We start from the raw sequence: 18,309 nt of genomic DNA on the forward strand, positions 1-18,309 counted from the left end.
TAAATTTATACTTTTTTATATTAATTTTATGTGAGTAAATGAAGTAGATATATATATATATATATATATATATATATATATATATATATATATATATTGCCGTTCCACCGCACTCCAAAACTTTCATTTCATTATCAATGTGTATTCAGTCGAAAATGACGTCAAAATATAAAATAAATTTTCTTGTAATGCGTCAAAGACACTTTTCATCCTCTTTAATTCATTAGCAATTAATAATTAATTGTCCACTAAAAAACAAACAAACTAAAAACTGCGTCCTGTTCATGACGATGAAAATGGCAGCAATGAATGCTACTAAGAAAGTGTCTTGACCAGAAATCCTGGCCGTCAGTGCTTGAACTGGGGTTTAATTCAATTTACAGAGAAGAGCGCCAGAAAAAAAAAAAAAAAAAAAAAAAGCCAAGACAAGAGAATCCATTGACAAATAGGTGCGACCTTCCAAAGAAATCGCAGATTGGAAGACAAGAGTATCACTGTTACATTGGCTATATTCTGAGACAACTTGCTTTTTGGCCTGAAGCGCCCTCTATTAAAAGCAAGGGAAGAGAACTCTCGACTTTGACAGATCGAGGGGAAGGGGAGGGAAGAGGCAGCCAATGAACGAATGATCAGTTTCATAACCTCGTTCAGCTGACAAAGCTTGCAATGTTGTGTAATCGCATTGAGCTGACTGGCTTCTCCTCAATGACACAAGATATATTAATTGGGTAAGTACAGAAGGACGTGAAGAGGGGGGGAGATGGGGGGGTAGTCTAATTTTCCGCCTCTTTTACCATTTCTTTCCCCTTTCGTTTCTCTATCCTTACTCTCAAATGGAAAACACTTTTATAACTTTTCTTCTTCATGTAACACGTTAAATCAACCAGGTTCATTTTACGATCGCCTAAGTTAAGCAACGTTGAGCCTGGTCAGTAACGAGATGAGTGACCATTTGGAAATACCCGGTACTGTGTTTGGAAGCGGAGATAATTGTAAAATGACTTAATCTAATACTTTCTGGAAACATATGTACCAGTACGATCCCTTCTCGTTGAAATAGTAGGGTAGACTAGACTTTAAAGCCTTGACAGAACAACTATTTTAGGAGAAGGAAAATACTAAAATAATGTAACATTGCATGGAGAGGAGTCCTAAACCTCAAGGTGCCCCATAATCATTTTACTGAATCGAGTCTCTCTTCCTAAGAAATAGTTGGCTTGTTAGATAGTGAGGTCTCTCAACAATGATAACAGTAGCAGTCATAAAGCTGTTCTTTGTTTCTTTACTTGTGGCTGAAATAATTATAAAACAAAATTTATTTAAGAATATTTTAAATGAGGATTGATAATTTGTATCATTTTGATTATTCAGACGATTATTTTTATTTAAGTTATTTTCAAAACGTAACCTTCTTCAAGTAATTTAGAAATAAGCTTTAAAACTTTATCCACAGGTACTTGCGGACAAGTCTAGAATGAATCTTGGGAGCCTTAAGTCTATACTTGTTTTTGATGTGTCAAAATTCCATTGTTACCTATATATATTAATACAAAACACATGTTAAAATATACCTTAATTCTGGGATTGAGTTACTGCTGCCATATCTGGGTAGGAGCTGCTAAAAACAGCCTATCCTGCCTTGACAGAGTAAAAAATAGACTTCGTGGCTTAGTGGGGGTTACCCTTTTCTCTTCCCTGTAACCTCTCTCCCACAGGAGACGTTGCGAGCCTGTCTTTGTTTTATTGTTACTTCCATGGCAAGTGCTCGTCTGAGCTCCAATCTCTGGTCCCCCCTCGCCAATCTTTCATGATAAACACCCGTCTAGCTGAAACCACTGTCAAAAATTTTCCCCACTCTTTAACTGTGCCAAAACCAAAATGTAGATTCCATGAACAAAGCTTCTTTCTTAGAAATGCGTGCCAGTGGAACTCTGTTCCGTCTGCCTGTTTCCCACCTGACTACAACTTGGATGTCTTCAAGTCCAACATAAACAAATTCCTGATGAACCGCCCCCTTAAGTAAGACACTTTATCAAATCTCCAATACTAACGGTTATTATGATACTATCCTATTGATTACTGTACATGCAATAACCTTATCCCCGAGTGCTTTCTGGGCCTTGATAAGTGGTGACTTCCATGTAAAAAAAAAAAAAAAAAAATTTGAAAGAAAATTCTGTTTTAATTATTATGATTAGTCATAATGTATAATCAAACGAACAATCACCAATCTCTCTCAGCTATCCATGTATTTCTCTTGCCCCCCCCTCACCGTTGCTGCAATCACTCTCTCATATTTCTTAATGTCTGAAAAAAAAAAAAAACTAAACAAAAAAGAAATTAAATGAAGAAAAATATTTGTTTGAACACTGACTTCCCCACGACTAAATTCATGTGCAATTTCCTCTGTCCGTTCTCTCTTTCTCTCTCAGCCGTTGAAAATCTGACTGCCTGTCATGCTTCCAACTCGTCCTTTTCATAACAGTTTCTGTCCTCTTATGCAAATTAATGCCATATATATATATTACTTGGCCTTCTCTTTTCTTTCTCTCATGTCGTTACCTGACAGGATAGAAAAAGACGCACCCGTTTGCGTGTAAGCCACTTTTTGCATTACTTTCACCACGTAATCAGTTTCCCTAATGTTGTTGTTCAATTCTGCTACGGTCCTGGATATGACCTAAAACTATATCCGATGGTGAGGCCCCACCTTGCGGGCCTTGGGGAGTGTGGAGCCACCCTTTAATTGCCATTGCTCCCAGGTCCACTCTGACCCGGAGTGGTAGTACCTGTTAAGATCCCAACTATGGGTTAAATAGAATCCGACTTGAAAACAAAAAATATACTCCATTAAAAATCGTTCCTCAAAATAACTAGATTCGGCATTAAATAACCTGAAAAAGGTTGATATGCTGTAAAACAAAAACAACCAATTAACCAATTCTGCTATAATGTTTCTAAGCATTTAGAGAAAGAGTGATTCTCTTTTTTCAGCATGGCCAACTAATTTACACATGATAATATGCAAATCATTTAAGAAGAATGTCATAACCGATATACCAAATGCTTCAGAATTTTTGAGATGACGATTGATAATTTGTATTATGCGGATTATTTTGACTAACGTTCTCATGTTAGTTGTATTGATCAAATTATTGTCCTCATCTTGAGTTTTATTTGTGCAACATTTTGGTTGGATTTTCCTTTGACCTTCTTCAGGCATGCTGGTTGTTACTTTGAAAAGAAAGGAAAAAAGTTGGATATTTTCGTACTCTTTTAGTCTCCATTTTATGGTTATAGTTTAGAATTTGTGAAAAAAAATTCATTGACAAGGGGGAGGCAACTCTAATAAAGAGCGACAGGAGATTATCTCCCTTTCATCGCTGAAATTTTCTTTTCCTTTTCCAAACAACCAACCAACATGCCTGAGGACGATCAAAGTACAATCCAATAGAAACATTTCAAAAATAACTCAAGATGAGAACAATAGTCTAAGCAATACAATAGAAATAATCAGCCCTCATCTAAAAACTTCAGAACTTTGATATTGTTCTCATCTTGAAACATAACCTCCAACCTTCTTCAGATGGATCTTGTTGAACTCGGGAATCTTTCCGTTGAACTCAGGAATCTGCACAGAATTTCAAACAGAACGCTTTATTTAATCCGTGGTGGTAGCATGCTTTCATTCCACCATCCATGTCAAAGCCTCAAGTAATTTGCAACTGAACCTTCAACCTCTAGAAGAGTGTCACTTAGTACTTTATCTGTTGCGCCATGGGGACAATTCTAGAATGAATTTTGGGACCCTTAAACTTGTTTTTGGATATTCGTATTATTTGGATTCTTTGGGCTACTATTCTCATTTCAAGCATCATTTTCACGTTTCAGTCGGTGTAACCTTTAATCGTCTTCAGGTATAGCTTGATAAAGTTGCGAATCTTTCTGTCGAACTCCAGATTCTTTTTGTTTTAGTATTAAGCAAATTGCATAATGGTAGTGACTGACCCTCTTCCATCCACGCTCCACCGAGTGTGAGGAGTCTGTTCGTCACGATTTCTACTACAATTGGGTTAAGGTGACTTGTCTATTCTGTGAATAACTGAGCAGTAGCAAATGACCAAATGATATCTCTCTCACGCACACGCACTTGTTTTCGGGTAATATGAATAAACCTCTGAACCTCAAAAATGTGTTGTTTCTTTGATAAGTTTTTATTTAACGTCAACATGTGTGCAGTCCTAATTCAAGATGATTGGTTATAAAAGCTAAAGCAAGAACGACTGGACAATCAGAGAGAGAACATTATCACTGTCATAATTAGACGAAAATCGAATCAACGCATGTGGCCAAATGGTGCTTGGCTATTATGGGGGTTGTGTTCGCAATTGTCATACATAAGCAAAGTAAAGAAGATGCTTTATTTTATTATAACAAAGCCCTATAACAAGATTAATCTTTCACTATGTAACAAGCATAATGAAATCAAAAACTGTTCTTTTGTTGTTATTGTTGTTGTTTTATTAATTTAACACTTTTTACTGTTAAAAATAACCTATGGCTCATTTTTACCGTTAAAAACAACCTGTGGATCATTTTTAATGTTAAAAACAACCTGTGGATCATTTTTACCGTTAAAAACAACCTGTGGATCATTTTTACCGTTAAAAACAACCTGTGGATCATTTTTACTGTTAAAAATAACCTGTGGATCATTTTTACCATTAAAACTAACTTATGGATCATTTACATTTTTGTGCAACATTAGACAAATTACGTTTCTGAATTTTTTTAGATGAGGATTGGTTATTTGTATTATTTGGATTCTTTGGACTAATGTTCTCATTTTGAGCGTTATTTTCATATTTCGGTCAAGGTAACATCCTTCAGGTGTATCTTGTTGAACTCTGGGAATATTTCTGTAAAACTCGGGTATCTACTTGCAATTTTGAACGGAAAACTTCATTTAATCCATGAGGGGTAACATGTTCTCATTCTGCCATTCATGTCAAACTCTCAATTCACAACTGAACCTTCAACCTTTAGAAGAGTGTCACATAGAATTGAATGTTATCTGTTGCACCACAGGGACAATTCTAGAATGAATTTTGGGACCCTTAAACTTGTTTTTGGATATGCAGATTACAGAGTTCCACAGAATGAATTTTGGGACCCTTAAACTTGTTTTTGGATATGCAGATTACAGAGTTCCACAGAATGAATTTTGGGACCCTTAAACTTGTTTTTGGATATGCAGATTACAGAGTTCCACAGAAAGATTTACAAGTTCGACAAGATATACCTGAAGAAAGTCGAAGATTACATTGGACAAAACATTCTAAGAATAACACTGAAACTAAAGACAACAGTCCGAATAATGCAAGATATGTCAGAATTACTGAATTTTCAAATGAAATTAAAGAACAGTTGGAGTGGTTGTGACTCAACGGGTCACAGATATGCCTAGTTTTATTTAACTTTGTGTTTGATTATGTTTTTAGACGATTTCTCAACTTCAAACAAGTGACAAAATGTGCCAGATGACCGACTTCGATTTATGAAAACTCGATAAATATGGAATATAACTTGGCCTCACACGAAAATGGTCATTTATATTTATTAATGATTTTCTTTTTTTGTTGTTGTTAGAAAATGATAAGTTTTGTGCATAAGGGCCCAATTTGAAAAAATTCCTCTTCAAAGAAAAACCAAAAAGGTTGGAAGATGAAAAGAAATCACAAATTAATAGCTGCACCTCTCCTCTCCTGATAATCAACCTTCGACCTTAACCATCCTTCCTATCAGATAATGGCATTGTCAGGCGTTTTTGAAATGGCAAAATAAGGTCAGAGAAAGATGCCATCTTGTTATTTTAATGATTTTATAAGATGACTACCAAGTCAATGGTGATACATCGTAAATTGGTGTATACATTAAATAGTTAGAAATTAACAATAACTATCACTTTCTTCTTTATTTATGTTGTTCATTTATATCATCTGACAACATTTCCGTGTTGTCTTAATTGCTATTTATAAAAAATTATATATATATATATATATATATATATATGTGTGTGTGTGTGTGTGTAGTCTGTTTAGTATACAAACATTATGGGTTACATATGTGCATACATGTTTCCGTGGAGTACCAATTAAGGGATAAAACTTCATCAGACCAAAAAAAATTGATATTGAAACGGGTGTCAAGATTAGTTTTTATAAGATATTTGGGTGCGATTTACATTTATGGTAAAATTAGGGTGTATACTTTGTAAATGTGAGCAGTAGGGTTTTTTTAAGTGTGTTGAGAAGAAGGGGGAAACGCTGTTTCCCGTGTTTAAGCTGTCATTAGTAGGGAGGTGTTAGGTGATTCTTTTAGCTTGGCAAAACTGAGGTTATTGTTTTCCAGATGTTAAGTAACCAATGAAGCTTAACGAGGTTAATACAAGAGTGCTCAATACTGAAGTAAAACAGGGTATTCACTTTGTTTTTACATGAGCAGTAATATGTTGCTACACAGTCATGAGCATGTTTCGGTCAGCTAGTTACTAGTAACCAGAGACGTGTTCATGTGATACAACTTATACGAAACTTGGTAAAATTCAGTTGTGAAGTTACACTCTTCTGGAGATTGAAGGTTCAATCCTCAGTGTAGACAACACTCAAAATACAATGGCAAATTGCAAAAAACTTTTGAAATATAGTGCATGTGAGCGCATGGGAAAATAGCAGCAGCAGCAGCGGTGATTTTCACCTCTAGTTTGCTGCTGCACATCTCCCTGATGATAGCACAGTCATTACGCTCAAAATGCCAGAAAGCTTTCTACTTTAATAGCTTCTCCCCTCGAACAGCTAGACCTTGGAATTCCCTTCCTGCTACCTGCTTCCTTGACTGTACTGATATGCAGAACTTCAAATGTAACACAAACCAACATCTTGTTAATCTTTCGTAGGCATGGTCCTAATTAGTAACCCCTTACATGCAAGTGGCGATATGCCTTGTTTGGGGTGAATCAAGAAAAAAAAAAAAAAGCCCTTGTAAGTCATGCGACTGGGGACCGCTTGTGAATTTCCTCCTTTGGAGGAAGCAGGTTAAACCCAAATAGCGTTAGTGCTATTTCACACACACACACACACCATGCCTCATTGTCATAAAAGATGGCGGAATGAACACAGACCAGAAAACTCTTGCCTTATAACCAGAAAAAAAATGTGCCTAGATGTAAGTGTTGACAGTAGCTCCTGGAACGTTACCCGAGCAACACAACAGTAAGCAGTGACGTTGACATACACCAGCAGCATTTAACATGTCACCCACCGTTTGACTATTAAGTGAGAAACACTCACGCATTTGCAACAAACATTATCCGCGTCAACAACCAACCTCCCATCAAGAACACTACACTTTTCGTGGATCCAGTTTTCACTGGGAGCATTCGATGGAGTGACACTTCTGCAATGCAGGGAAACTTGCCAGCATCCTGCAAGCGGTCAAGACAAATACCAGAGATAAAAATTTTGTATTCTTCATGTTGACTCTCAGCCCCTTGCGTTACATGTTTGTCTTCCATTTCAGCAGTCTGGAATTGCATTCCTTTAAGAAATCCGCGATAAACATAAGATTATCAGTAAACAGAGTTTCCAAGAGACACTAACACGGAACTCACTTGACGATGCCTCCAGAATCATGAAGAGGAGAAACGGGTTGAGTACAAAGCCCTGATGGAACCAAACGCTCACTCCAAACTCCTTGTTGTATCGACCGTTGATACAAACATGACTATCAGTATACGTACGTACCTTGGACAACACTGACAATCCACTCATCCATACCAAAGCTCTTCATTGCCAACCAAAGTACCTTCTTAGGAATGTGCTCTAATGCTTTCTCAAGATCAATAAATTATAAAGTAGAGAAGTTTCCTAGACATGATGTTCTTTTCCTACAGTTAGCATCTGACGTGCATCTGTGTGGCACAAAACGGAACTGCATTTCAATCTTCATCATCATTTGCGCTTGTCCAAGATACACTCAAGCAGCTTCATTACGAGCTCAGTAAGGTTAAGGTCATCCCAACTTGACATTTAGAGACGTCGATTTTTGGGCCGACCTTTTTGGATAGGGATAGCAAGACTTTGAACCACCGTTTTCAGTTAGAGGTCGCAAGACTTTTGGACCACAATTTTTGGATCACTCATTTGGATAGGGGCTCTTGAATTGGAAGCCATGTTTAATTTCAGAAGAGTTTCCTATGGGTAGTTTAAAAAAAAAAAAAAAAAAAAAAAATTAAAAATAATTCTATATTCTATACAAGTCCTGGAGATGAAAAAAAAAAAAAAAAAAAAAAAAAAAATTAAAAATCATTCTATATTCTATACAAGTCATGGAGATGAACAAAAAAAAAAAAAAAAAAAAAAAAAATTAAAAATCATTCTATATTCTATACAAGTCCTGGAGATGAAAAAAAAAAAAAAAAAAAAAAAAAAAATTAAAAATCATTCTATATTCTATACAAGTCCTGGAGATGAACAAAAAAAAAAAAAAAAAAAAATTAAAAATCATTCTATATTCTATACAAGTCCTGGAGATGAAAAAAAAAAAAAAAAAAAAAAAAAAAAAAAAATTAAAAATCATTCTATATTCTATACAAGTCCTGGAGATGAAAAAAAAAAAAAAAAAAAAAAAAAAAAAATTAAAAATCATTCTATATTCTATACAAGTCCTGGAGATGAAAAAAAAAAAAAATTAAAAATCATTCTATATTCTATACAAGTCCTGGAGATGAAAAAAAAAAAAAAAAATTAAAAATCATTCTATATTCTATACAAGTCCTGGAGATGAACAAAAAAAAAAAAAAAATTAAAAATCATTCTATATTCTATACAAGTCCTGGAGATGAAAAAAAAAAAAAAAAATTAAAAAAAAAAAAAATTAAAAATCATTCTATATTCTATACAAGTCCTGGAGATGAAAAAAAAAAAAAAAAAAAAAAAAAAAAATTAAAAATCATTCTATATTCTATACAAGTCCTGGAGATGAAAAAAAAAAAAAAAAAAAAAAAAAAAAATTAAAAATCATTCTATATTCTATACAAGTCCTGGAGATGAAAAAAAAAAAAAAAAAATTAAAAATCATTCTATATTCTATACAAGTCCTGGAGATGGAGAATGCTAAGTGGGCAGCTGGTCTGTACAGTTTCTGGACTTTATAATTTTGCAGCCAAAAAGCAAAATATCCTTCTCGTGTTGACATGAAAAAATTATGTGCTGAAATGCTAAAAAGATTAATTTCTTATGGAGTAATTCTGATTTCTGATTGGCTGATAGCAGAACATGAATTCATTTGATTCGTCAATTCCTATCGGCAGTGTTTATAAATAGAATCTCTCAATTTTGAGGGAGCATACCCATTAAAAAATTATTGCAACAGGGGTAACAAAACTTTTGGACCACTGTTTTTGGATAGTGAAAACAAAATTCTTTGGACCACGCCTTTTGGATAAAGCTAACAGGGCTTTTGGACTACTTTTTTGGTAGTTTGAATAATGCAAGTCAAAGTTATGTTTATGCGGGGAAACACATGTAATAATTTCATAATTTTAAAGAAAATGAATAAAATTGTAAAACTTACTTGATGATGTCGGTGTGACCGTTTTTGGCAGCTAAATGCAGACTCGTTGTGTGATTGTTATCGATCATGTCGTCTGCCTGGTCTTTGAGCAATTCCTGACATTGGTTGCTTTTCAGTAAAAATTCCACAACCTGCGAAAAGAGAGAAAAAAGATTTCAATAAAATCCTTTTACGATAATCAATTAAATAATGAACAAAAATTGTTGTACGATTTCCAATCAAATACGTAAAGTTGTTTATGACAATTTCCCGGATGATTTGCGACCTGCACTTCATTAGTTTCGTCATTGTTATTAACTTCGATCGTTTTGTGTCGTTTGAATTCTTGTATGCGTTTACATTTCACGGTGAAGAGTCATCGTTATTTCTCCATTACCAACACAGTTTTTCCTTTTATATTGTAACTTTTTTTTTTTTTTTTATTTGTTATCGATTTAAATGTATTGCAAACAATTTGCGACCAGCAATTCATTAGGGGAGTCAATTGTATTCGTTTTCCCAAAAGAATTTATTAAATATGAAAAAAAAAAATGTGTAATAAAAGGCAAACACTGTAAAAATATCAGCAGCAACTAAAGGATAGATAGCAAAGGTAGCAGCAGCAGCCATTTGCACACATATGCAAATTAGCAAGTAATTAGTATATATATATATATATATATATATATATATATATATTAGCATTACAAGCGTATGCTGTATTTTCGTGGACATTGACAATATTACATACCTAATGTGCTTCAACAAGTCATATCCTTCTTATTTGTTGGTCGATTTTTAAAAGAATTACATTGATGAAAAGAGAATGAAATAAGCATTCCAATGATGTTCATTTATTTTGCTTTTATGCGTTCAATGTTTTTATGCTCCAAGTTAAAAATGAAAAAAAAAAATGAAAAAACAAACGGTAAAAAATGACGGCAACAAAAAGGGAAACTATTTTTTCAATGTTTACATTTTATACATTACGTTTGAACACATATGCGCGGGATTAAATTTAATTGGATATGACTGAAATTTCACAGGCTATATAAACAAAAAAGCTTGTCTCTACTGGTGTTTGATTTTTATTTTTACGACCACAGAAAGCAAAGTTACGACTGAACCAAGTTGACGAAGAATATTTCAAAATTGATGAGATAAATCGGCATATATCATCCATTTTCATGTAGATAATAGTTTCAGAATTATTTTCATGTATAATATGTAAATATTTGATAAGTTATTTGTGTGGAAATTTCTTTAAAATGTTATCTTTTATAGAAATTAACAGAAAAACGGCTCGCTAAGCGCTAATGCTAAGCTAATGCGCTGAGCCGACTAAAGTATTCTCTTAAAAATAGAAAATTGTTTTTCTGCTTTCGTCTTATGAGACTAGTCATTTTTTATTCGGAGTCAATTTAAAAAATTATTTTCAAATTTGATTTCCAAACAATACTATATTAAAACAGGGTTATTTATGCCATTTTTTTTATTTTTTTATTTTTCAGATTTTTTTAAAAGGAGTTTTAACATCGTTTTGCATTACGTTTTTTTTTTTAAATTTTTTTTTTTTTCCATCATGTTTGCGTTTTCTTTTTTTGTTTTTCAGATTTTAAGAAATTTTAACATCGTTTGTTTGCATCAGATTCGTTTTTTTTTTTTTGGGGGGGGGGGGGGTCGATTTTTTAAAAGTTTTAACATTGTTGTTGTTTTTTTTTTTTTAAGTTTTAACATTGTTTTTTTTTTATAATATTTAAACAGGATTATTACTTCGCTTATTCTTTTATTTTGATTTACTCCCCCCCCAACACACACCTCTAAACACCCGGGCAACGCCGGGTATCCCCGCTAGTAACAAAAGGTACTTGTGCACTTATGCTACCATGCTGAAATAACATTTAGAAAACCATTCTTCTTTTTCGATTTTTTTAAAGTTTTAACATTTTTTATTTTTATTTAAACAGGGTTATTACTTCGCTTATTCTTTTATTTTGATTACCCCCCTCCTGCCGAGCACACACACCTCTAAACACCCAGGTAACGCCGGGTACCTCCGCTAGTAACAAATAAAAGGTACTTGTGCGCATTTAAGCTACCATGCTGAAATAATAACGGTATTATTTAGAAACCCATTCTTACCATTGGGGAAGGAAGGGTGTTTTGTTAACTATTCTGTACTTTCACCTAACAATTAAATAAAAAAGATATCGTGAACCTTGAATTTATTTTTAACTCCTTGTCAAGACCATTTTTTCGAATCTGTAAAACAAACCAGTTTTTTTATATTTAACTGAGGATATATAAATAATAATAATTAAGCGGTTCGATAAAGAATTTCATTGTGATGCATTTTGTAATTTTTCAACTTGTTTCCACCTTAACATTTTTCTTTAAAATAACTACCTTTAACGGTTTTCGGGTATGCTGAAAACGAACATCGCATTTACATTTTTCGCCAATAAGTAGTTTTCCGGATATTAAGCAATGTCATTTCTTACGTTATTGCTGGTGGCCATCTTGGTATGCGCGTTTGTGCATAGTTTCTCAGGGTTTCGTTTGTGCGCTTCTGCATACCAAGATGGCCACCAGTGATAACATAAGAAATGACATTGCTTGATATCCGGAAAACTACTTATTTGCAGAAAATTTAAATGTGATATTCGTTTTCAGCATACGCTAAAACCTATAAAAGTAATCATTTTAAATGTTATCGTGGAAACAAGGTAAAAATTTACCGTTTTATTTCTTTGTTTACATAATTGAATTTTCAGTAAAACAACAATAGAAATGACAAAAATTACCATCAACTGGTAAATATATAGTTGTTGCTTATCAGGATTCTTGGTATCCTGGTATTGTGAAAGTTACATCGAGGATTCATGTAGAGTATGATTTATGGTTGCATCTCAGAAAATAGGGGTATATTTTGGGCCAGATAGAAAGGATTTACAAAATTGAAAATTGGACTCCCATCTGCAGAAGTTTTTTTTTTTTTTTGTGGAGGTGGGGGTCATTTTTATTCATGACGGCTGCACTAGCCCCGCCAAAAAAAAAATTATATTATAAATGAAAGCAAAAATAATAGATTTATTTTTATTTTATTTTTAATATTTTGACACAAATTTTTACCGGACATAAAGAATACAATTTTCAAGACATTTTTTCATATTTTCAAGGCTTTTTAATGGTAATAATAGAAATAAAGACTTTTCAAGACAAAAGTCAAAATTCAAGAACTTTTTAAGTCTGTGAAAACCCTGTTGTTTTTTTTGTGTTCCTAATAATAGTACTAAAATAAATAGCACGACTAGTGGTAGTATTAGAATTGGTTATATTCGTAATAATATTAGTAGCATTTCTCCTTATTTTTTTTTGTACTCATTAATTCTCACGCAGGTCATTATTAGAGATTACTCACTTAGAACAACCGGTTGTGTTCCCTGGAGCCTGGATGACAACAAGTCTCCCCAGATTTCCAATACTCTCCATATTTTTCGATAACTTTTTGCAAATTAACAACAGCCACTTGCAATGGACTTCTTGCTGGCACCGACTATTGGCCTTCCACTGGAATTTGGGTAGTAATAAGCCTCCATAAAGTCCCCGTCCTCTTTGCACTCATCCAGTGGAGGTCTGGTTAGTGTTTCCTGTTTTGAGTTTTTCCATTCTCCTTGGCTATTTATTGACTATTTGGCGTTGTGCTAGTTTATGCCGGCACTATACATTTTTTTATGAGAAAATTTGAGTAGGGAGGGGAAAGCGGAGTTGTTGTTATTATTATCATTATTATTATTTTTTTAAAATTATTTTTATTATTATTATTTTTTGTTATCATTTTTATTATTATTTTTTGTTATTATTTTATTATTATTGTTATGTTTATTATTTTTTTGTTATTATTTTATTATTATTGTTATTATTTTTATTATTTTTTGTTATTTTTTATTATTATTGTTATTATTTTTATTATTTTTTATTTTTTATTATTATTTTTTATTTTTGTTTATTATTATTATTATTATTTTTTATTATTATTATTTTTTTTAAATTATTTTTATTATTATTATGTTTATTATTATCATTATTATTTATTATTATTTTTTTGTATTATTATTATCATTTTTTTAAATTATTTTTATTATTATTATGTTTATTATTATCATTATTATTTATTATTATTTTTTTGTATTATTATTATCATTTTTTAAAATTATTTTTATTATTATTATGTTTATTATTATTATTATTATTATTTCATTATTTATTATTATTATTATGTTTGTTATCTTTATTATTATTTTTCTTGTTATTATTTTATTATTTTTATTATTTTTTGTTATTTTTATTATTATTTTTTTTGTTATTATTTTTTTGTTATTTTATTATTATGTTTTATTTTTATTATTATTATTATTATTATTATTATTATTATTATTTTATTATTATTATTTTTATTATTTTTTAAATTATTTTTATTGTTATTGCATATATTGAAAAACATAAAAAACAAAACAGTATTTTCTTTCTCTTGCATCTTTGTTTTGTTTTGATGGAATAATTTAAATTCCACCTAAAAAAACAAACAAACAACAAAAAAAAGATATAGATTTTTACACAGGATTTGAACCTGAGAGAGAGAGAGAGAGAGAGAGAGAGAGAGAGAGAGAGAGAGAGAGAGAGAGAGAGGCTTATAGACTAATGTCCTCTTGAGCTGTTCAGTAAACTTCTTTGCCACTATTACTGTTGCTATCCTGCTCTATAATAAAGACCAATGTGTATATGCACATAAACAAATATAAATCCATCTTGCTATACTAAAAAGTTAGGGGGAAAAACTCGTGCCTTTTTCAAGCTTCTAGACGAAAACATTTCAAATGGATAAAAGTGAGAAAACAAACAGCCAGTCATCCTGCTTTCCCCACTTGAAATTAATTCAGAAAGAAAATCTCCATTCCGAATAAAATATCAACGGCTAGTGTTTTTGTTGTTTTGTTTTTCTCTTTACACCATTAGAAACGATAATTAATGTACAAAAATTAAATTACTCGTGTAATTCTACAATATAATTCGATGTGGATAGAAGTGCAAACACTCACGAAATCTATTTTTGACAGGTGTGCAGCTGCAGACCTTTTATTAGTTTAAGGTGACGCATCGTCATATCAAGGGAGATAATTTATCACAACTTATTTTAAAATGCCGCAACCGATTCCATTCGAAATAATATAATTTACTAAAATAGGAATTTACAAATACTTTGGAAAAAGTATGGGTAAATTCCTATTTTATATATATATATATATATATATATATATATATATATATATATATATATATATATATATATATATATATATATAAATAAAAGAAAAAAGAAATTAAAACTAAGTTGAAATTTACAATCAAATTTAATGTTCGACCAAATTTGATTTTATATATATATATATATATATATATATATATATATATATATATATATATATTATTGGAAAAAGGCTGAAATGAGTTCTCTCCCTTGATATGACAATTTTCACTGAAATAAAATAAAAACAGGTCGAATGTACACTAGTTTTTAAGATAAAATATTTATTTAAATAAAAAGTACATTAATTTCATTGTAAAGAATTTATTTTGAATTAATCCATTATTTGGAATAATTTATAAACTATTCTACTACGCTTTCACTGTTAAAAAGTTTCTTTATATTTGTAATTTGAATCGTATAAAGTATGTCAATATTTTAACTATTCGCCATTATTAAAGAACTTTTGGCGCATCACAATATAATGAACTCAACTGGAGATGGATAGTTTTAATTGTATAGAAATCGAATTAATATTTCACTGGTAAAATTCCAGATAGAACATTTTTAAAAATTGAGTATTACAAAATGCGAATTGTACAAATTGACTTAATGCAAGGGAAATAACTTAAAATTACAGTAAACTAGAGTTATTTCCCTTATAGACTATAAACTTCGACATTCGTGAATATGAAATAAAAATAAAACACTTTTAATAAATTTATTCTATGTGTAACCGGTGTTGCTCGAGAATCTTTACTTTCAATTTTTTTTTTTTTTTGCTTCAATCATTAATCAACTTCCTTCCACATTTTTCTTTTGAGTTCATTCGAAGAAACATGGTAATTTTTGACATAACACCCCATCCCATCACCGTTTAAATACGCTAAATTGAATTCTAATTCGTGAAAATACATTTGGTATTGTAGATAAAAAAAAAACGGCGGTCGTCGTGTACAGTGCATACTCCCCTAATATATATTTTTTTGCTTTTTCAAATTTTTCGGCAAATTATCATCGATTGGCCAGTAATCTACCAGTTTATACAAAAAAGTCAATATTTAGAAATTTGAATGAGGTTTCAAGAAAAAATACACGATTAAACCCGGTTCTCCAACTTCCAACGTAGACCCCTACTACCATGTCTCCTTCTCCAACATCAGGGGTCTACGTTCTAACCTTCCAGAGGTTGAAACCCAATTACAGGAGACTAAACCAGACCTTTTATTTTTAAGTGAAACTGGCATTGGACAGGCTATTTCCCTTGATGAGTTTGCAATTACAGGATACTCTAACTTAACTTCTAAATCTGACCCCCAAGATCGCCATGGGCATGGAATATGTGCCTATATAAAAGATAGCTTTCCATGTGGGAGGGACATCTCCAGGGAAGATCCTAACTTACCCTATATGTGCTTCCGGGTTGCTTTAGCTCACACTACTGCATTTATATTTACTCTCTATCGCCCCCACAACAGCGGAGTTACTATCTTTCAAAGCATATCTGAGAAAATTGACCAAGTCCTTTCTACTTATCCTTCAGCTAACATTCACGTATGTGGAGACTTCAATGTTCACAACGTCGAATGGTTGACCCACTCAAACAAGACCGATGATGAGGGGAGGTTCTGTCATGATTTCTCCATTGCCTATGACCTCACTCAGATTGTTCAGGAACCTACCCGCGTGCCCGATAATGACGGCCAGTATGCGAGCCTACTAGACCTTTTTCTCACAACTTGCCCTGAACTATGTTCAGTTTCTGTTCTGTCGCCTCTTGGATCTTCCGACCACTCTGTTGTATCAATTAAGATAAAAATGAAATGTAATAAGTCCCCAGACGTACCTCTTCATCGTACAGTATATCGATACACTAAGGCTGACTGGGATAGCTTACGTACATTTATATCTGATCTACCTCTGCATTCCATGTTTAAAAAGGATGTGTCCTCTATAGTATTAGACCTAACTGAATGGTTAATTGTAGGTATTGACCATTTCATACCCTCTAAAAAGTTTCAGCAAAAACCTAACAGCCAGCCATGGTTCTCTCCAGAATGTGCTGCTGCCATTGCGCACAGAAATCACTTTTTCCACTGCTTCAAACGTAATAGATGTATGGAAACTAAAGCCGTTTTCAGGACTGCCAGCAACCATTGTAAGAAAGTAATAAGGAACGCAAGAGAGTTATATGCTCAATCTGTTAAGTCCAAAGTAGCTGAGCAGCGGCTTGGTTCCCACCAGTTTTGGCAAATAGCAAACAGAATCCTGAACAGAAGCGTGTGCTCCATCCCAACTATTATCAATGGACCTGAGGTAATCTGGTCAGCATCAGACAAAGCCAAACTCTTTGTCAAGAACTTTGCAGCTAATTCTACCCTTTGCGACCAAGACCGCCAACCCCCAATATTTCCTCTTGTATCAGAAAACACGCTACGTGATATACGTATATCTGTACGTGATGTTGCCAAGCTAATCAAAAACCTTGATTCCAGTAAAGCAACTGGCCCTGATGGTATTCCAATTATAGTACTCAAAAAACTTCAACCTGAACTAGCGCCCATACTTACAAAACTGTTTAAACGTTGTCTTAAGGAGAATAGTTTCCCATCTCCCTGGAAAATCTCATCAGTATGCCCTGTATTTAAGAATTCAGGTGATCGCTCATCCCCCTCTCAGTACAGGCCAATAAGTCTCCTGTGCGTCATGAGTAAGTTGCTAGAATCTGTATTAAATACAGAAGTAATCAAACATCTCAACAAAAATAACCTTCTTAGTGACACTCAATATGGTTTCCGTTCTGCTAGATCTACAGCAGATGTCCTTACAGTTATATCGCATAGGATTAGCAAATCTCTCGACGGTGGCAATCTTTCTAGGGCAATTGCTCTTGACATATCTAAAGCCTTTGATAGTGTATGGCATAAAGGTTTACTTCATAAGATCGCTAGCTATGGTATAGCTGGAAAAGTCTTCTCAATTATTAAATCATTTCTTTCTGATAGGTTCATAAGAGTAGTAGTTGAGGGGCAAAAATCAGAAGCTCACAGTATTAATGCCGGTGTCCCTCAGGGATCCATCCTGGGCCCAACTCTTTTCCTGATCTACATTAATGATCTTCCAAATCATATCCTTACATCATTTGTAGACATTTATGCTGACGACACTACCATTTATGGTACCACATCTAAGACAGTAAACGAGCAAGTTCTCTCCAATTCTCTCTCCTCTGATCTTGAGCACGTAGTACAATGGGGAAAGGAGTGGCTGGTTACTTTTAATGCATCTAAAACCAAGCTTCTCTCTTTACATCATCAACATTCTAATCCACATTTGTCATCAATTGAAATGAATGGCTCTCGTCTTCAGGAGGCCTCAAGTTTTGACAAGCT

General features: G+C 32.8%; 1 protein-coding gene across 5 annotated transcripts in view; it reads right to left on the reverse strand.

Annotated features, from left to right (window-relative positions):
• Positions 1-18,309, reverse strand: part of LOC145252478 (caskin-2-like) — a 969,745-nt gene that overhangs the window by 569,703 nt on the left and 381,733 nt on the right. For all 5 annotated transcript variants that reach the window (XM_080111905.1, XM_080111904.1, XM_080111903.1 and 2 more), the window contains one exon: positions 9,634-9,764. In XM_080111905.1, coding sequence (XP_079968031.1) covers positions 9,634-9,764 — 131 coding nt within the window. The remainder of the gene's footprint in view (positions 1-9,633; positions 9,765-18,309) is intronic.

Source organism: Euprymna scolopes, chromosome 29 (genome assembly GCF_053919585.1).
Source record: "Euprymna scolopes isolate OS-2025 chromosome 29, ASM5391958v1, whole genome shotgun sequence".
Lineage (NCBI taxonomy): Eukaryota > Metazoa > Mollusca > Cephalopoda > Sepiida > Sepiolidae > Euprymna > Euprymna scolopes.